Here is a 21,801-nt window from a genome sequence, read left to right on the forward strand (position 1 = left end):
CCCAAGTACGTGTATTATAAGAGACTGGATCAAAGTACATGTAAGTCAAGATTGATACACCACCAGTCCGTTCACACATTGTAATGGTTTGAACATTTTCTACAGCATTACAGATTTTCATCGGAAACATGTACAAGTTGTTCAAAACCTTACTTGTTAAGACACATACAGTATAATAATGTTTCTCGAATACATTGATCATGATTCCATTTTTGTCGTCAAAAATATTTTTAAAAAATAGAGATTTTCCATGGACTGTCAGTAAAAACAACCAATGGAAAAAAAAAATAAATGTTCGATACACATAAAAGCTCAGCGTAATTATTTCATATCCTTAGAGAAATAAACATATTAATTTATGTACAATTTTGACTGAACATGTCCAGAGACATATATTGTCCTTAAAATAAACAAAATTAATTTTAATGCTAATATTTTATATGTTTTAATTGCTGCATATCTTAAAACGGGCTAATTACACGAAGAAACTTAACCAGAAGTTTGTAGCAAATGAGTTTTGAAAGAGGGGGGAGGGGGGAGCACGCGCGATCTATAATCATCCTGAAAATATATTAGAAATAGCTCTTCCTTAATCAATGATGCGTCTTATTTAGGGCTGAGTTTCTTCAGTGGAAAAATATTTTTATGGTTTTTGCAGAAGGGTAGACATTTACATGTGTAAATGAGGACATACTGTACAAGTAAAATGCACAAGGAAGTATAGTTGATTTGTAAACTTAAGGAAAACAACAGATCTGAAATATTTTTATAAAAAGTTGAGCGTGTTGTTGGAGTTAATTGAAACAAGCCAAGGTCATTTAATAGAGAATTAGCATGTTTGATATCAGTATGGACTATTTCTAACTTAATTGACAATCTATCCCTCATTAACAGTTACTGTAGCTTATTTTCTTGTTGCACTTAACTAAGTTAATAAGTCTTATTAAATTCATCAGAATATTAAGATAAGATTTTGTTTAATTGAAAAAGTTCAAAATCCTGTTCGATTTATCCCAAAAATATTTTTAGTCATCCCAAATGTTACAAGTATATTTTATCTGATTACTGTTGAACACTGTGACGGGGTCCTAGGAGTTTTATGGGTATTGTACACAAACGGAAGCGCTGTGATGTACACTGTACGGTAGCGAGAAAATAATACAATAGGTGTCCCTGCTGTATATATACATGTATGACACGTGGAGTGACAGAGAAGGGCACTCGGCGGCCGGGACTTGCCGGATATCACAAACAGTCGGTTACGCAACGACAAAGTGACAGGTGTATTCAAAAATTCGTTCATTTGAGTAAAAAGAACAGAAGGAAAACAATTACATGAAAAATAAAGAATTTAAATGTATCCAAGTATGATGTTATCAACACAATGCTTGTAAACTGGAACGATTAAACTAAAATTCTAGGGGAAAATTAGTAAACTTCTATTTTTATATTTTCGGCGAAGCTTGATGAGTAAAACTCATAGTTAAGAATGCCTCTTTTCAGAAGAAATAAGTTTAATACATATAAACAGATAGATAGATAAATGAATGAAAAAAAAGTTTATTCTTGTAAAAGTCTACTTCGGGGTATAGATGAAATAATTTATTTTTATCTAAACAAGGGTCTGGGATGTATAAAAAAAAATGCAGTCTCAAGCTTCATATTTCTGTGGTTCTAATCCTTTTATTTTCCTCAAGGTTGGGTACATGTTATTGTGCATTCCACATTTTAAGGCAGAAAAGGGGGGATATAATAAGCAGATTCTTGAAATGAATATTTATTATCACAGGGTGACGGGAATACATTTTTTTGTTTTAAAATACAGATGTACTTATGAATATTATTCAACTCTACATCTAAGAAACGTTTTATTATTAAGATATCAAGGCTGCCTCAATATAGACGTACATGTACATGTAGTTTACAAATAATGCCGGGACCAGCACACATCTGTTGCATGTAATTTACTAATTGGAAGGAAATTTAGAATTCTACAGTGTATTTAAAAACAATTTACATCAGGCACCGTTGTGGTTAGTGAAAATAAATACTTATCATTTGTATTTATTACTTTTTTAAGACTTGTAAGTGGTCTTGAATATCTTCAAACTGAAAAAAAAATAGATCGGGATATTGTATTCTTCTCAAAATTTACTTCTGTAAGCATATTTCTTTCAGTTGTAAGCATTAATATCCCCTGTTCCTTGTTTGAATTTGAATTTAAAAAAATGTTTAACATGTCCGTGGGAAGCGAGAAAGAGGGAGTGACGTCCAAATAATTTTACTGCAATACGTACTTCATCAACAATCATTTACAGTAATGCGCGTGTCTTCTAAAAACGTCCTGTTCTTTTTCGGGTTTTCTCTTTCTTTTTTTCTCATTGTATTTAATGGTTTTATTTTTTTATTACTAAGTAATGCATTTAGTCATTTAAACTTTTTTTTGGCTTATCAAGAAATTCTGAAACTGCTTTCAACAGAATTTTTTTTAAGTGTAACAACTACTGTTTTGAAAAATAATGAGGACAAGCTTTAAAGGATTATTTTTAAATTATAACTATTATTGAAACATCTAGAGTTTAAAAAGTCTTTGAAAAAGTTTTATCTACCAGTTATTTTTCTGTAATTTTTTTTTTAAAATAAGAACAATTCTTAACGATTCTAAACAAATTTTCTTTCCTCAGTCTTCCTTTCAACCAATTTCCCTCCCTTTCCAGTCAGTGTTAGGCTTGTTTTTACATCTTCTGGGTTCAGAGAAATAATCTCAGTAATTATCAGCAATTCTCAGTACCAACAGTAACTCTCAGCAAATATCAGTAATTATCAGAACCCACAGTAAAAGACGACAGTAAATATCAGTAATTATCAGAACCAACAGCAATTATCAGTAACAACAGTAAAAATATCAGCAAATATCAGAAATTCTCAGTACCAACAGTATAATATCAGTAAATATCAGAAATTATCAGTAAAAAGTGGCACTATCAGTAATTATATAGGCCAGTAGTGTATAAAACTTAACAACAAAACCATTAAATATGTCTTCGCCTTAATAACCGGCAAGTGATGGAGTCTCAGTATGAAGTGAAAAATTATCTAGGAGACGTTACAAACAGAAAATCCTCTTTAGAATGTTTGGAGTTATAATTTATTTATTACATTCTTTAACACATTTATCCATAATGCTAACTCTTTAATACTCTTTACTACTACGTATTTCTTTGTAGCCCGCGTGGTGCATTGGTTAGAGAGAGTCACGGAGTAAGGTCGTGGGTTCGATTCCACTGTAGGACGTGGAGACCGGTCCTTCGAATGAGACTATAAATCGAGGTCCAGTGCCGCAAAAGGTTTTGGCACGAAAAAGATCCCTGAGTACCGAGTATAGGTATAAATTTGCAGTCCTCCACCGGCAAGTGGTGGCGTCTTCATATGGGTGAAAAATTCTCAACAGGGAAGTCAAACAACAGAGAAAGTGTACTATTTCTTATATTTTCAAGAAAATTGGTTGATATGTACAAAATAATATAATACTTCCGCCTGATTTTACTTTTGCAATATCAAAATCTAATTTTCATATATACAATAAACCTGGGATATTTACATCAGTGTTATCAGTATTTGTCATTGATAAAAATTCAGGGTATTTCAATTTTTTGCTAAGTCGATCCACAGTCATTTAAGGAAAGTGGTTTCAAAGCAAGTGGCATCTTTTCATTTTCCTGTTCCTACCTGACTCGCGACAAGCGTAAGCACACGGTGCTTAATTAAAAATGCCGTTCCCGAAGAGTGCTAGTGGGTCTGCCTGGGTTATACACCATTGATGTAGAATCAATCTTTAACCAATCTCTCCCGTTTTCTATTTATTCCTGCCTATCTAATGATAGGATAAATATTACATTTGCTGTGTTTCTCTACTTAACCAAGCGCACTTTTCGTGGTCAGAAGGTCTTGAATTCGAATCTCGGGCGCGACTGACCTATGACGATAAAAATAGGTAGCAACTGTTCCTTCGCCATGCGCTCGGCACTTTGAAATGAAAGTTACGGATGAGACCTTAAAAACCGAGGCCCCGTGTTACGACAAGCGTTGGCACGATAAAGATCCCTCACTGCTCAATGGCCCTGAGTGCCGAGTATAGGTCTAAATTTGAAACCCTACACTGGTATGTGGTGACGTCTCTATATGAGTGAAAAATTCTCGAATGGGACGTCGTAAAACTACAAACAATCAACCAAACCGTCATTTTGGTTTCAATATTTTGTAAATGTTGTGTTCATTTATGTTTGCTTTGTGTCAGCTGCACGAAAACTGCATGGATTGATTCAAGTATAATATCACCAATAGTGTGCCTTAACTCTTACCAGCATCACCGTAGATAATAGTATGACTCTCGGATACAAGTTTATAAGTGATAGCTATACATGTGGCCGAATGTTATTCACTTTCAATGTTATTCACTTAATTTACACAACACACAGTCAGGTAACACTACATGTTTATATATAAAGTGACATACGTTTACGCAAGGCTGCATAATAATGACTATCGATAGCTTTGCTGAGTGCTTAAACACTGAAGGCTCTTGGTTTAATATCTTTCAAAAGTCTCAAAGGACAAGATATGCTAAGACATCTTTTTGACCCCTATTTAGAGGTGTTTCCAAGAACTGTGCAATAGTCCATTATCAAAACAAGATGTGTTTGTGAAACACTGATGCCCCCAAGTAAAAGCCCTCGCACCAACTATTCAAAAGTTAAGGTCAAGGTTAATATGTTCTCTTAAAGTGGGTCAAACTCCAAGGACAAAGTCAAAAGGTCAAATATTTAATCCATGGAAAGGTCTTGTCACAATTAATGAATACACTTGTGAAATATAAAAGCCCTAGAACCATTGTTCAAAAGTTACGGCCAAGGTTAAAGTTGGCTAAATTTTTGCAGTAGGGAGGGGCCATAAGGGGGGGGGGATCAAATATTTAAAAAGGAATACATGTACATAGGAAAATATCTTCTGCTCAGGAAAAGCAAAGCCATGATTAGTCAAATTGATATGGAAGCATTCTCAGGTGGTGTAGATTCAAGTTTGCTCAAATGATGACCCCGGGGATAGGGTGGGGCCATAATTACATATATGTAGGGATCAAAGTTTCACATATAAATATATAGGAAAAATCTTCTTCTCAAAATCAGAAAAGTCATGTTCAGTCATATCAATATGGAAGTATCCTCAGAGAAAGTAGATTCAAGTTTGTTCAAATGATGAACCCTGGGGGTAGGGAGGGCTACAATATGGATTCAAATTTTCAAAAAAAAAAAAAAAAAGGATTATATAGGAAAAATCTTCTGCTCAAGAACAGCAAAGCCATTTGTTATATTGTTATGGAAGCATCCTCAAGTATAGTTTAAAATATACTTATAAGTATAGATATGTTGAGTCTTTGTATTTCCTCTCATCATTTTCTTCGTAATGATTACTGTACAAGTAAACAGAGTTTAAGAAATATCAACCTGCTCATTGTATGTTCAACATTTATGTTATCAGATCTTATGGAGTTATTGTTAATGATATTCAGAATTCAAACTCAGTGTTGGTCAGAAGTATGACTTAGTATTTACCCCATATTTGGTTAAGGGAGTAAATGTCCCACACATCAGAGTGTATGGGTTATATCCCATTGTTTAACAATGAATGGAAGAAAATATCCCACTGATCAGTATCCAAGGAATTTATCCCATATGAACAAATTTTTTGGAGAAAATAAAGCGTTTTCAATTAAATATAGATACATGTTTTCAAAGCTTTTTACCAACCCACACACAAATACAATGTGAATGAAAAGGTATCGATAAAAAACACAAACAAAAAAAACTGTATCTGTGGTCAGGGCATATAAAACACGGACCATCGGAAATTCCAAAGGTAGGATCAGGTGCCTAGGAGGGTTAAGCATGCCCTATCGACCGGATACATGCATCAGCCGCGAGCCTGTCTTTGTATAAAAACAAGTAGAGCTTTCTCAAAAAGCTTGGCCGTCTTTAGCAACAACCTTAAACAGTAAACTTGCATACACCTATCAGGCCGTTACGGTATTATTCTTGATCTTTTCTTCATCAACTTTTTACTGACATTAGCCTTACCATGTGAAAGTTCAACCAGTTCCTCGGCTTTCTCCTTAAACTTCGACTCTGCTGCTGGTCGGAGTTTACGGAGAAAGCCGAGATATTAGAAAGACAGTGAAAGACAAAGAAAAAAGGAATAAATAGAGAGTGAAATCTGACAAGCAATAAAGAATATTTCTGTTTACAAGGAAAATGTAGAAGCGCCTTTTAGTAATTACTATAAAAAGTTAAAGTGTTATTTAGATTTATTAAGGCCATTTTTCAACTGTTTGTTTGTCAATTTTTTTAGATTGAAAATCTTGAAAAATTGTAAAGTCATACGAAAATTAGATCACCAGAAATTATATCTCCCTTGCCCAAAACAGCATTTTAACCAAGAAATAATTGGAAATTTTCACATCATGTAATTTGTACAAATCACAAAAAGAGAGGTTCAAGTGCGTAGTCTGAAGACTGTAAAATACTTCAACTCTGTATACCGTCTTCAAAGGAAGAGTAACAAAGACCTAACAATTTGTATTAAAAAAAAAATCAGTCAAAATACATACATGAAAAGATTATATTTGCTAGGAAGGTCATAATTACGACCACTGATCTTACCAAATACCGACTTGTTGGCTCTTGTCGTCTATAGTCAGTAAAACATCCAAATTTAAAAAGTTGTGGCATACTCTGTGATGTCTTTTAATAATAAAAAAAAATAAAAGAAAGAAAGAAAGAAATCCTCCCACCCGCCTCGGCTTTTAAGCAAATAATGAAATTCAAAAGTTTAAAATGTGGCCTTAATTATCTCCCTTTGAAAGAGGGCATGACATTCCTTCGTTGAAATCGACCCATTGGTTCTGGAGAATCGAAGATGTGAAAAGTTTACAGATAACGGACAGACTGACAGACAAAATTAATCAGAAAAGCTCACTTGAACTTTCAGATCAGGTGAGCTAAAAATAAATAAAAACTTCATGTAAATTCAAAATACGAGTAAAATATAAATTGTCAGAACAATATACGTCAGAAATACATATTATTTGTGTTTTAATATCAAAGCAAAAACGTTAAGACCATTTGAAGACCAAGAATTAATCTAGCGTCTAGTCTAAGAAGGATGGATTTTACGTGGGCACTTAACGAGGTTCGCTCCTGAGCTTTTGAGCAAATATTTATCTTAACCTATATTTCAAAAATTCTGCATAATGTTTTAATTCTTACAATAAATTTGAATTCTACAATGCCACTTTAACTATATTCAGTTAAAACTCCATGATTAAATTCCATACTAAAAGCATTAAGTGAGGAACTATATTTTGTGGCGGAAGGTTTTTTAGAAGAAAATGATCATTTTTTCTCTTTCGAAGTATTTAAAGTATGCTAAGTTTGGATTCCTATTTTTACATGCAGTCTGCACACAGAGTTATTTTGTGCATTGGACTGTTTTATATTGGTCCTAAATTATCTATTAAATAAACTGTCATGAATTCTATCATCATATATGATAAATATAGCAAATATATTGTGAACATGAAGAAAAAAAATAGCCCTAATTTAAGCTTAAAATTAGCACTGTTTTAGTAATATCTAAAAATTAACATCACAGACCCCCACTTTTGATTTTCTTTTCTGAATATATACGATACTTTTAACCATTCTTCTTAAATTCAGTAAAATGTCATTACTTTCAAATGATATTTTTGCTTGTTAAATTTTTAATCCCAGAAAAATGAAAATGTTTGAGTGCAAAAAGGTCAAATAATTGAACATGCGGAGTAATTTGAAAATTTCTTCATTGTCACAAATTTTAATGTGTCTATTTAAGATGAAATAAGACCGTTTTTGTCCCCATAATTTATTTGAACAAAAATTATTGGAGTAGAAACTTTAAAAATTGATTTATGTGTAAGACGTATTTACAGTGCAAAAAGGTCAAACTAAATGCTCTGTAGCGCCAAAAGAAGCGCATTGACCCCCATTTTTTGTTTCGATTTTTAATAAAGCTATGTGTATAATTTCTAAAAATATACTTGATAAAAAATTCTCATTACTTTTGATGGCAGGATCCAACCTCCTTAAGCTACGGACTTTACTGTTTCATGTATCTCAACTTAGAGGAAAAGTAAAGTATAATACATTTTTGTCATTTTTTTTATCATTTGGTTTTCTATAACAATTCAAACCACACAGAATATTTATATTACCGTCTAAAAGATTAGTTGTCTACTGTACTGTGTATTTTCAATGCCAGTTTACGACATACCAGTTTACAACATTATACCAAATACCAGTTTACAACATTATTCATTTGTAGGTCAAATTGTAATAAATATAAATATTCGTATAAGTCCTCTCCAAGAGAGTCAAGGTTACAAATGTTAAGAATTGACAGTAATCATGTGTAATGATTCGTAATAATGAATTCTTAATAAATTATATTAATTTCGATTGCATGTCAAACGTTGCAATATTTATTATTCCATTTATATTGTATAAGTTTCCAATTGTATTGTATAATATTTATTTGTATACTATAATTTTACATTTGTATTGTATAATTCGCCATTTGTATTGTAAAATTTTTACTTGAATTGTATAATTTTCCATTCGTATTCTTTAATTTTCCATTTGGATTGAATAACATTTATTTGTATTCTATATTTTTAATTTGACAGTGTATTGTAAAAATTAAATCATTTGTATTGTATATATTTTTAAAAATAATTTTGTATTCTATATTCTCCACTTGCATTATATAATTTCTTATTTGTTTTTGTAACGAAACAAATAAACAATCCTCGGATACAATGCAATTGAAAAATTATCGAATGCAAAAAAAAAATTTTTACAATACAAATAGGAAATTATAACAATGCAAATGGAAAGTGTAGAACGCAAATAAAATATAAAAACAATTCGAATGATTTTTTTTACAATACAAATGGAAAATATAGAATACAAATTAAAAAAATGATACAATTCAGATAGAAAATGATAAAGTACAAAAGGAAAATTATAGAATAAAAGTAAATATTATAAAATACAAATAATAAATTATACAATACAAATGAAAATTATTTTGTAATGTTTAATTGACTTTTGAGCTCGAATACTGTTCGTTATCTCCACACATTGCATACAAATGGAAAATTATTGAATACAAATAAAGATTATACAATGCAAATGGAAAATTTTACAATGCAAATAAAAAAGATTGAATATTGCAGCGTTTGACAAGCCATAAATTTCTAATGAAAACTAGAAAAGAAAGAAATGAAAAAAATAATTTATTCACAGGAGTTATTACTAAGCATATATTCACATTATACAAAATAATGAAAAGAAAATGAAAGTGTGCAACAAACAACAAAACTGAATAAGTAAATAAAAAGTGCAAGAGACAAATTTGGATGGAAAGATACAAAAAATACAATTAGATAAATAAGAGAGTGGAAGAAACAACATACCTGAATAGGTAAATAAAGAAAGTGCAAAAAACAAATTTGCAAGGAAAATACAACATAAGTATAGTATCAAAATATTAAGAAATTTAATAACTCAAAAATGAAATACTCGTAAATCTCTTTGAAAACTTAATAAACAATTGGACTGCTTCAAATATTGAACGATTAGTTATATTTGGTAATTGCCTGTCACCAAACGGCAATATGTGCAAAATCTGGTCTTGAGAGAGGGTTTCTAATTCTATTATACTCTGAAGACTTCCAAAAAATACCATTCTCTGATTATTATAGGCAGGGCATCTTGAGAAAAAATGATAGTTATATCCTCGCTTTGATATCCGCACCTAGTACAAGATTCTATTTCACTTAAGTACTGATTAAACATGTCAGCATTTAAATTTCTAGATTCATTTCTTAGTTGACAATGTATAATGTTTTCCTTGCGATTTCCATAATTAAAGATCTTGACATTCTTTATTCTATCTACAGTAGATCTCTGTGGGATATTCTTAAAACTTGAATAGAAATCAATACATTTTGTTTGTAAAGGTAAATTGTTCTATAACTATATAAAAGTAAAAGGCAGAATATTGTTGAGATATGAGACTGTTCTTGATTGAGGTACGACAGAATTAAAGTTACCAATATTTCTAAGATTGTAATCATGCTTTGGTCGTTGGTGGCATAAAAGGTTCAACAATTTCTTTCCAGTAAAGAGAAGCTACGTGTATACCATAGAATTTTGTACAATGACAAAAGTTTCTGTCTTTCCCTTCTCTTATTTAATGGTTCCCAACCTAAATCTAAATACAGAGTCATTTTGGATGAATTTTTCCTACGTCCTGTTATTATTCGGGCTGCTTCTACTTGTATATTTTCTACATGTAAAAGGTTTGAAAGTTCTTGTGAGGAATAATCCCAGACATTACCATATTCTAAAATGGGTCGAATAAAAGCAAAATTAATGCACTCCTATCTAGCAAAAGTTTCAACATTCTTAAAAGATTAAACCGAGTACAAACTGTTTTACATAAACTATTTATATGAGATGACCATTTGGCATCATTTTGGAAAAGATTCACTAATAATACTACCATTGAAACCAAAACGGACTTGGTGATGGTCATTTAAAATTCTTGAAAAATTTATATTACAGGTTTTGCTACGATTAAAATCCAAAGCCCATTTATTAATTTTGTCTATGTCAGATGTAGGTGATATTGCTGCTGTATTAAGGTATATATATATCGAGAACAGGGAAGTATCATCTGCAAATAGTCTTGTATTGTTTACTAGATTATCATTTATTTCATTTAATATACAGGAGGAATAGGAAAGGATCTGAAACAGAACCTAAGGAACACCTACAGATATAGGTTTAGAATTTGAATAGAAATCATTTAAAGCCACTCTTTGATCTTTATGATCTAAATAATTTTCAATCTATTTTAATTATGTACCTTGAATCCCATAAAATTCTAATTTAAGAAAAAGACCTTAAATATGCCAAACTTTATGAAAAGCCTTTGAAATATCACAGAAGATAAATCTGACATCTTTGCCTTTGTCTACATTAGGTTAGATAAAATCGTATTATAAATTTCCACTAACTGGTTGATATAGGTGAGTAATTTGGTTGAAATCCTGACTGGTATTTTGTTAAGGTATCGTTTTTTAATATTAAATTGTATAAGTATTTAAAAAATTTTCCCCCAATCTTGCAAACTGTACTAGTTAGTGAAATTGGTCTATAGTTATTAACTAAGTCAGGACTACCTTTACCCTTGAAAACTGGGGTAATATTAGCTTGCTTCCATATATTTGGTAAACGTTTTAATTCAAGCGACTTATTAAAAAGTTTAATACTAGTAATCTACAAATGAGGAGGATAATTGTTAAAGTATCTTTTGGGTTATTCCATCTGGACCAGGGGGTTTTTCCATCTGGACCAGGGGGTTTGCTTACATTTAAATTACTCAATTGATCTACCACATCTTGTTTAGTGACGGATTTGTTTTCAATGGTTACTAGGGGAGGACGAGGACCATGGTCAGGCAAGGCTTTACTTTCATCGACACTAGAAATGCTCGAGTAAATTTATTTAATGCTTCTGCTTTTTCTAATGGATGAAGTAGAATTTGACCATTTGATTTTGAAGGAGACGTAGGTTTTTGTGTGTTTGAAAGTTTTGCAATCAATTTTGTTATTCGCCACCATTTCACTGTTTAAAAAGTCATAAATTAATATCTTATTATTCTAATGATCCATGTCTAATTATTCTAGATGGATTGATAAACAAAGTATATATCACAACAAGGAAAACTATATCATGTATTTTTAGACATATTATGTGACTATAAGTCAAACTACAATGACTTTATATATTGTTACATGTATGTTAATATTAATATGTTATATTTTAAACATTTCATCTTTGATTACAGTTATATTTTGTATTTTGAAAAAAAAAAAACATTGTATTTTTTCAAATAAACATTTATTTATATATTTATTGACCGGGTTCGAGGGCAACATGTGTTTTGTCCAAGAACACATTCAAGTGTTTTGTTATACTTTTTACTTTTTTTAAAATATCTTGCGTTGGGTTCCATGTTTTCGATCATTGCTACGATATAGCTGATCCCGCCTACAGAGTGACAGTAAAAAAACGTCACTTCAAAAATTATAATGAATCTTTGACCTTTTTTCCCAAAGATTTAGATACTATATTTTCCGGTATATGATATTATATACTGTCCAGTAGAAAGCTCTCATTCTGTTCTCTGCAATGCAACAAAAAGACATTTAGTTTAGATGTAAAGGTAAAGTTTTGTTTGTTTGTTTGTTGTTTAATGTCCTTTTCGAGAATTTTTCACTCGTATGGAGACGCCATCACTTGCTGGTGGAGGGCTGAAAATTTATACCTCAGGACCATGGAGCAACGAGGGATCTTTTTCTTGCCAACATCTACTGCGACACAGGACCTCGGTTTATACGGTCTCATCCGAAGAACCGCGGTCTCCACGTCCCGCATTGGATTCAAACCCGCGACGTAAGGATCAGCTCCATACCCCACGACTCTAAAGCAGACGCTCTAACCAGTGCGCGAATGTAAAGGTAAAGAGTTACATTTATACAACATCATTTCATTGGTAACGGTCACTTGATCATGGCCAAACTGAAAATGTATACATAGGAAAAATCTTTAAAGAACAGCAAAGCCTTGATTGGTCATATTTATGTGGTAGCATCCTCAGGTAGTGTAGCCCTGTGTAGGTTCAAATTTGTTCAAATCATGACCTCCGGGGGTAGGGTGGGGCCAAAATGAGCAATCAAAGTTTTACATATCTGTTCAATACATAGGAATTTTTTTAAAAGATTTTCTTCTCAAGAACAGCAAAGCCAATTTTGGTCAAATTTATACTGAAGCATCCTCAGGTAGTGTAGATTCAATTTTGTTCAAACCATGACACCGGGGGTAGGGTGGGGCCAAAATGGGCAATCAAAGTTTTACATAGGAAAAATCTTTAAAGATCTTCTCAAAACCGCAAACTTAAGTTATAATTATATAGAAGCATCCTTAGGTAGGGAAGACTCAAGTTTGTTCAAATCATGACCCTCGATGGTAGGATATGGTCACTATGAGTGATCAAAGTTTTATACATAGCAATATATAGGAAATATCCTTAAGTGTCTTTTCTCAAGAACAGGAAAGTCATGATGACTCGTATTCATATAGGAGCATCATCGGGTAGTGTAGATTTAAGTTTGTTAAAATTATGACCTCCGGGGGTAGGGAGGGGCCACAACCGAGGATCAAATTTATACATAGGATTATATAGGAAAGATCATTAAAAATCGTTTTCTTAAGAACAGCAAAACCATGATTAGTCATATTAATACAGAAGCATCCTCAATTACTTTAGATTCAAGATTAATTGTTCAAATCATGCAATCAATGACCCTGGGGGTAGGGAGGGGCCACAATTGAAGATAAAGCTTGAAGGAAAATAATCATAAATAGTTTAAATTTAAAATATAAAGTCATGGGTTAGTCAAAGAAATATGGTCCAAGCATTCTCAGTTAGTATAGATTCAAGTTTGAAAAATCATGCACCCCCCTTTTTTATAGGTTGGGACTTTTTATATATTTAAACTTTTCAATGCTAAACTGATTTCTGCTTTTTCCTAGTTAAAAGTGCTCAGGTGAGCGATATGGCCCATGGGCCTCTTGTTATAATACATAAGGGCCTATCAAAAATTTAAAAGCATTTTTGCTATAAATACCAAACAAGGCCTCTATTATGATATGTAACTTTTTAGACAGTTGTAAAGCTTTTGACACATTTGGAGACGTCCATTATTATCCTTATAATGTTCTACTGTATCAGAATTTTATTAGTATAAAAATGTAAAAATGTTTATTGAAAGGGCGGTTAACACCCCCCCCCCCCCAATTTTTTGTGAATAATAAGAATAATAAAGTCAACTTGTCCCTTGTTGATGTATGCCTTTTTTGTTTTGTTTTTTTTTTGGGGGGGGGGGTTGGTTTGTTTGTTTGTTTGTTTGTTTTTTTTAATTTTTATTTTCTGTGTGTGTGTGTGAGGGTGTGTGTGAGTGTGTGTGTAAGGGTGTGTGTGTGTGAGGGTGTGTGTGTTTGGTGTTGTTTGTTTTTTGTTTGCTGTTTGTTTTTGAAAAAGTTGGAATCTAGCTAGCTCATCAAAGTCTTATGACCCTGGAGCCTGATTTTCTGAGATTTTACGTGGAAAAAATAAATAAACCCATACCCCTTCCTAGAAGTAAACATAAAGAAGAAAAGAAAAATATACCCAAAAAGGTTTCTCGAAATGAAATAAAATAGTGCAGCCCCGGCCTTTTTTTTTTGCATGTCAAAAAAACTTCTGAGTAAGGTAATGCGCGGATCCAGAATTTTTTCCCAGAGGATGGGTCAATACCAATCAAGAGAAATTTTTTTTAAAAAATTGAGTCATGAAAAAAAGGTAAACAACTTGCTCTAATCTGAAAAACATGTCGTAAGAGTTGGGGGGGGGGGGGGTTATTTAAGTCACTTTTCTTGTCTTTTATCTTCAGATATGTGACTTTCCTTACCATTTTACAAGGAGACATGGGGTCTGTTTTTTCTGGGGAGGTGGGGGTCCGAGGTCATTTTGCCGTTCTTTTACATACAAATTTTATAACTGAAAATCCGGGGTCTGATTCTCCCCCCCCCCCCCCCCCGCCAAACTCGCTCCGCGCATGAAGATTTCGGACACCCTCGGAAAATTTCTTCGGTCCGCCCTTGACCCATATAATAACTAAGTTTACAAGGAAAGTGTTCAAATATAATTTTCTCTTATCAAAAACAAATCTAAATCGAGTCATATTATATATCCGGGAAAAATCTAACAACACTTGAATGGTTCTGGCATTTACAAAAATCTCGGAATGCATCGGAAGTGTTCCAAATAGAGCTGTAAACAAAGTAATGGAGGGAAACATCTTCGCGTCTACGGAGACTGTTGAGTGTCCCTTGTGTTCGCAGAGTTTCCAGCCCTCGGTAATCAACAGACATGTGAACAATTGTTTAAACAGGAATGACAGCAATTCTTCAACAGGCAGCGCCAATCAGGCTAAAAAGCGAAAAAGCAGTGAAGGTCCAGGCACATCCCCTCAGAAATCTGCCTGGGGTAGCCTGAAACCACAGAAAGGAACAGCAGCAGGTCCTAGTTCGAAAAAGGCCAAAACAAGCTCGCCGAAGAAAGCTCAGTCGAAGAAAAACCAAAATCACAATTATGCTCAACGTGACGATCATAGTCAGGATACCGAAAATACCCCATTTGTTGAAAAGAAACAGTTGAAGTCTAACAACATTCCAGTTTTTGGCATGGTACCGAGAAACGAACATTCTGACAGTGTTAGTGGTTCCGTGCCTCTTGCAGAGAAGTTACGACCACTTGTTTTAGATGACTTTGTAGGTCAAGAAAAAGCAGTTGGCAAGAAAAGTATGCTTCGAAATTTAATGAAAAGTAATGATATTCCATCCATGATTTTATGGGGCCCTCCAGGTTGTGGAAAGGTAATTTATCTGTTGCACATACTTAAAGACTAAATAAGACGTTGGGAATATTCTGTTAATGTTAAATGGGAACATTATATATATTTTCTTCCAATTTTGTAAAAATTAAGAAAGCCCTCAGGCCTGAAACATGTATGATATACATGTATCAAACACATTAATAATAATTTCTGTATCCTGTACAGTTACCATCATTAGAACAGACAGAGACATCAACTTTCAGATTCACTTGCCCTTCGGACAAGTTATCTCAAACTTTGACTTGTCTGAACAGTCAGGGGTGAAACTGAAATCTGTCATTTTCAAAATGACGATTTCTACTTCTAGTCATAAAATAAAAGGATGATGTGACATAACTCCTATCTGGGGCCCCTTTTTCTACGACGAATTCTATTTAATCTACAACGATTTTGATAGTTCTCAAACATGAGTGAATAAATACAACGCCTTTTGAATAGTTTCAATAGTTCTAACACATTTTAATTATAAAGATTACTGCATTATCTATGATTTTTTAGACCCTATGACAGCAAAATTTGGCCTGGTTTGTGACAATATGTTCTTTTATGAAAAGAGAATAGGCGGGTTTTAGTACAATAGAGGGGTATGCATGTCCGAGGAATCTACCTTATATGGTTATTGTTATTATTTCGCACATAGTCGCTTACCGAGATTCCGAGAACAATTGTCCAATCCGATGACAGAACGACAAAACATGCTGGTTTACTACATGTTGACATTCTATCACGGGCACGTCAATTTACACGATATCTCTACTACATTTCAAACTTTTAATGGTCAGCCAAGGGTATTTATACATAATAATACGCATGGAACCTCAGTGTTTACCGTTTTGGGTCAAGAAATAAACAAGAAACTTTTATTCACTGATTCTCGAGAATACGTGTAGACCTTGAGGATTGCCCACAAAACGCTTTACAAAACTTTGAACTTTGTATATTTATAAATCAATTGCTTGTAAATGTGAGCTGGGAAATTGTATATCCATGTCTAATCTGTGACTCAAATGCATAAAAAAATATTTATCTGAAAGCAGGTAAAAAAAACCCTTTTTTTCCAAGCATAAAATGTCATTAGTATTTTTAAGGTACTCGCTAGTAATGCAACTCATTTAGCTGATTGGTCAGTTAGAAAGTATCACCACTGTCTTGATTAGCATATGAATTTATTCTTACGTCAGAAAAATAGTTTTGTCGATCTGTTCATAATGGGAAAGGCCAGGTAGATTTTACATTTTTTTAAAAACAACAGTTAGCGCAGTTAGGTACATTTTTCTCCTTTCGCATATAGGTTGATTTCAATAAAATATAGTGACCAGCCAAAGGAGAAAAATGTACCTACTTGCGCTCGTATATTTTAAGGGCTTCAAAGAGTGGGGCGGGGCCAAAGTTCAATGAAAACTGGATGTAAACATGGTACCCCTACTCAAAATAAACACATATATCTTCCAAATTATGTTTCTATTTTCGATAAAAGTAGTATTTTATGAGGGTATACATATCAGTGATTAAGTGCATGCAAAAATTAGAGTAAAATTTAGATATTTAATAGCGATTCTCTGTAACCACTTAAACTTCTTTGCCACGCATGGTCACCGATTTTTATGAAATTTTGCCCATTATTACAACTTGACACCAGAAACATATATCAAATAAAATTTCGTTGCTATGTGTCTTGGTTGCCATGGTAACAGCCAGAAAAGTCGGAAAAATTGAAATTTTCAGCTACTTTGAATCTTTATTAAGCCTTAATAAAGACTAAGAGAAACAAACAAACCATGTTCACAAAAACATGACACCTTGTTGCCACTTATGCTATAAAGAAACTTTTAGAATTTATCTCTAAGTAAGTGGTAACCATGGGTACATTTGGAATACATTTTAGATGCTGAAAAATGCTGAAAAACGCTCAATATTCACTAATGATAAGTGTTACATGATCACACTCAATCAACAACCGAAGAAAAACAATAAAAATATTTGACCTTAAATAATTAGGTATTGGCAATATTATTCTAAAAATAACTTTCATGGTTGCCATGGTAACACAGTGTAACCATGCAAAACATGTTGCTAAGATTGGGTTAATGCTACTATCTTGAGGAAAAACAATAAAATTCATGACTGACACATATAAATCCTTAAGACCTTGCAACATCGACAACATAAGAAAAATTGGGATTAGTTGTTACTTTGCAGTGTAACCATGGAAACAACGTACCAGTTGTTTAAAGTGATATTTTTTGCTGCCTTAGGAATTTACTTACCTTTTAATCAAGAAACATATTATTTGACTCACCTTGAATAGTACTTATCTGGTAGAACTAAAGTTGAATATCATATATTAATAAAGTTTGTTGAAAAATACAACACTGTTGCTATGGTTACCAAGAAGGAAAGATGTTCAATTTTGTTAATTTTATATCAATATTATACCCTATGTGCCAGCTTTTTGCATCCAGTTAGAGAGCGGGTGGTAGTCTAAATTGAAAGTCAGGTTAGTTGTACATAAATATCAATCATAAAAGTTTTGGGAATCTGCATACAAGGGTATGTATCCAAGGAAACAGAATATTTTTCAGATTTTTATGCATATTTTTTCGGCTAATTTCCATAGCAACGCTCTATTTAAAGAGTTGAATTTGAATTTTTTGAAATGTGAAAATTAGGGTCGCACCAACGCCTTTAAAAATTGATCATCAGTTATATAGAAATATGCTTTTTAAAAAGATATGATAAGATTAAAACACTAAGAGAGTAAATTTAAAATCCCTTCGTGGTGTTAAAACCATGGCAACCATTGCCAACCTATAAGTAATATCATTTTTCGTCCTTGGTATATGTTACAAGGATCTTTTTTCTATTATTTGCTTGCATTTCAACCTATATTTGTTTTTATTCTAAAGTGTATGACTTTATAAAATTAAATGAACAAAATTATTACTTTTGAAACTTTGTTTCCATAGTAACGTATGTAATAGCTAATAATACCAAACATGTTTATCATGCATTTAAGGCATCAGGCCTCCAACTTTCAGAAACGGTCATTGCCACTTGTTTGCTTTGCTGCAAAAGTTAACTGTGGGACTGTGAACATGTTGAAAAATGCCATTTTTCAAACTTTAGGACATGTTGCTATGGTAACCATGACACGTAGCAACCAATTTTTGCCTGATTTGAGTTTACGGTATCAAAGACTTTCATAATAGAGAATTTGATGAAATTCTGAGACTATGCGTGCCACAGCTCCTTTACAAAAGTTCAAGTCGTTACAGAGAATGGCTCTTAATTTTTTGTCAATTTACCGGGGGGTCGTATGTCACTTTATCCTTTTTATTATGACTAAAACTCATAATTTTTAAGAAAATGACGAAAAACAGTCATATAAATTTGAGCTACAAGAAAAAAAAAATGATGCTATGTTTGTACATTAATGTTTACCACCTTCCTTGTCAATTTAAGCTGAAAACACACACTGTCATGCAGCATTAGCATCCTTATCAAGTTAACCTGTAAACGCTCACTGCCATGCAGCAGTACCCCCCTCCCCCCTTTCATTTATAAAAAAAGAAATTTAAGATTATTTTCTATAGGATCGTTAACAGAATTTTGATTTTCGAGATAAATGTGAAGCAATGCTATAGGAAGACAGCTGCTACAAAACATACAAATCTTGATCATGCAGGATATGTTGTGTTGCCTAAATTCTGTGAGTGAAGAAATAATTTAATTTCCTAATGAGTAGGTAACAAAGTTGTTAGACTTAAAAGGGTAAATTACCACAAAAAAAAAAAACAAAACAGAATAACAAAACCAGTATTTTTGAATGAACAGTATAATCTCGAGAGATATTCCAAATGCAGAAGCAATATCAGTCATGTACCTGACAGAAATCAAGTGTTCAATTGATTGTTTTATTAATAATGTAATGTAAACTAGATATTAATATACACTTGCCCGAGTAAGTGTAATCATAGTGTTGTCATGATGATTGATTTATAATCGATCATCGATTGGAAAGCTCATCGATTTTAGACAATCATAGATTTAGTAATCGATTATAATCAGTATAATACAACACTTATCTTTTTATTAGGTCAGGTAAAATTAATTTTGAGATTCTTCTGCCCGCCTGCCCCTCTCAAAGTGCCCTGTCCCGTTGTTTTTTATTTTGGTTTTGGGGTATCAAAAGTACCAGGTATTTTACATGTATTTTTACTCTGCAAGAATCAGAGTCAAAAGTTAAGAGTTATCTCCAGTCTGTATTGAAGAATGAAGAAAAATTGGCAATTAAAGCAGCTTAAATATGTAGGAATAGGATAATTTGCCAGTATAGAGAAGGCAGAAAAGCAAAAAAATGACACAAATTCACTGGCATGAGCAAGTTTTTAAAGAAATTTTAACCAAGTATAAAAACAGACGAAGAAAATGACATCTGGTCAAGTTATAACGATTGTCAGTTGTATGTGATTTTGTATTTAAAAAAAAAAGATCGTTGGCAGACTTTAGAGGGTAATAGTGCTAAGGAAAGGTAAATCTTAAAACTGTTCAGCATAGGTTTTTCAGTAGAATATTTTACATCCTGTTTTGCAAAAATGACATATTTTAATGTCCAACATGTCAAGTCTCAAGAACGAAAGTATGAGGACAGTGGAAATCTGTGATATTTCACACAATTCAAAAGGAGTTGTTGGTAAAACTAAAAGGTATTTGGAGAAAGACCGATGAGAAGTCGTGAGTACCACATACAGCATATGCAATTTATTGGGATCTGCACCCCATTTTGAGTGGCGTGTGCCGTATCTGTGTACTTGAAAATTCATTCATAAAAACTATAAATATTTAATTTTCTATAAACAAGAATCTTCGGTAGATATTTAAAAGAATAAACAATAAAATCTATTCATATTGGCATTAACATAATGTGAAGAATTTGTGTAAGAAGAGTGTTATGTAGATATTTTCAATACTAAAAAATAAAATCCGCCCACCTGCCCCAAATTTTTAGCAAATTAGGATGAGAATCTAAATCTTAAATTTATGTTGCCTTATTTTCACACTTTCATTTCAAGTAAAAAAAAAAGGTTTTGTTATCTATATAAATCTTCCATAAATATCATCCCAGTGTTGTTATTTACCATTTAAAGCCACTCACGGTAGTTCAGTCGTTAGAGCGCTCGCTCCTTGATTGGGAGGTCATGAGTTCGAATCTCAGCCTTGACTGACCTAAGTCGATAAAAAATGGGTAGCAACTGTTCCATCGCCAGGTGCTCGGCACTTTGAAGTGAAAGTTGAGGGTCCTTAAGATGAGACTTTAAAAACCGAGGCCCGGTGTCATGGCGGTGTTGGCACGATAAAGAACCCTCCCTGCCCAAATGGTCCTGAGTGCCGAGTGAAGGTCAAAATTTGAAGCCCTTCACCGGTATATGGTGATGTCTCTATATGAGTGAAAAATTCTTGAATGGAACGTAAAACAACATATTACAATTAATCAATCAATCATATTTACCATTTTAACATACTTAAAATCTGGTTTCATACAATAAGCTGGTTTTCTTACATGAATAAGTACAACTGTATAGTAATGCTTGAAATTCTAAAAATAGATTATAATGATATTTCTAAACCAAAGAAACTGAAATGCTTGTATATTGTGTAGATAAATAATATGGCTTATCAGGTTTTTGCGGAAAAATTGCCTTTCATTTAAATAGAATCACATGGATCATGTGGATAATGTGGATTTGCTATATTAATTGTCTGATAAACAGTAAAAAATTTAATTCCACATTCAAGGTGAACATGTTGATTCAATCTCTGTTAGTACTTGATTTTTTAAAGTAAATCTTAATCATGTGTATTACTAAAATAGTTAATCAAACTACATTCTGTATTTAGAGTTATAAGTTGTGTAAAACACATATACTTAATACGTCTATGTTGTATATAAAATTCAGTGCCTATTTAATACGAATGGTTACTGATTTAATTATTGGCTGATTATCAGTTGATTAGTAAGAGTCAACCGATGCTGCTGATTAATCGACTCTCATTTTCAACCAATTTGACAACACTACTGATAGCTAGGAGAAGTACGTTGCCAGTTTTACATCCCGAACTGAAAATTTACTTGTCTCAGG

General features: G+C 32.6%; 1 protein-coding gene across 1 annotated transcript in view; it reads left to right on the forward strand.

Moving 5' to 3' along the window:
- The first annotated feature begins 14,996 nt into the window (after positions 1–14,996).
- The window catches only part of LOC133205897 (ATPase WRNIP1-like), a 33,817-nt gene continuing 27,012 nt past the window's right edge, over positions 14,997–21,801 (forward strand). The window contains exon 1 of the mRNA XM_061341789.1: positions 14,997–15,641. Within this exon, the coding sequence (XP_061197773.1) occupies positions 15,051–15,641 (591 nt within the window). The 5' untranslated portion in view covers positions 14,997–15,050. The remainder of the gene's footprint in view (positions 15,642–21,801) is intronic.

Source organism: Saccostrea echinata, unplaced genomic scaffold (genome assembly GCF_033153115.1).
Source record: "Saccostrea echinata isolate AGI-Se365-2 ecotype Australia unplaced genomic scaffold, CSIRO_AGI_Sech_v1 ptg000054l, whole genome shotgun sequence".
NCBI classification, from domain to species: Eukaryota; Metazoa; Mollusca; class Bivalvia; order Ostreida; family Ostreidae; genus Saccostrea; species Saccostrea echinata.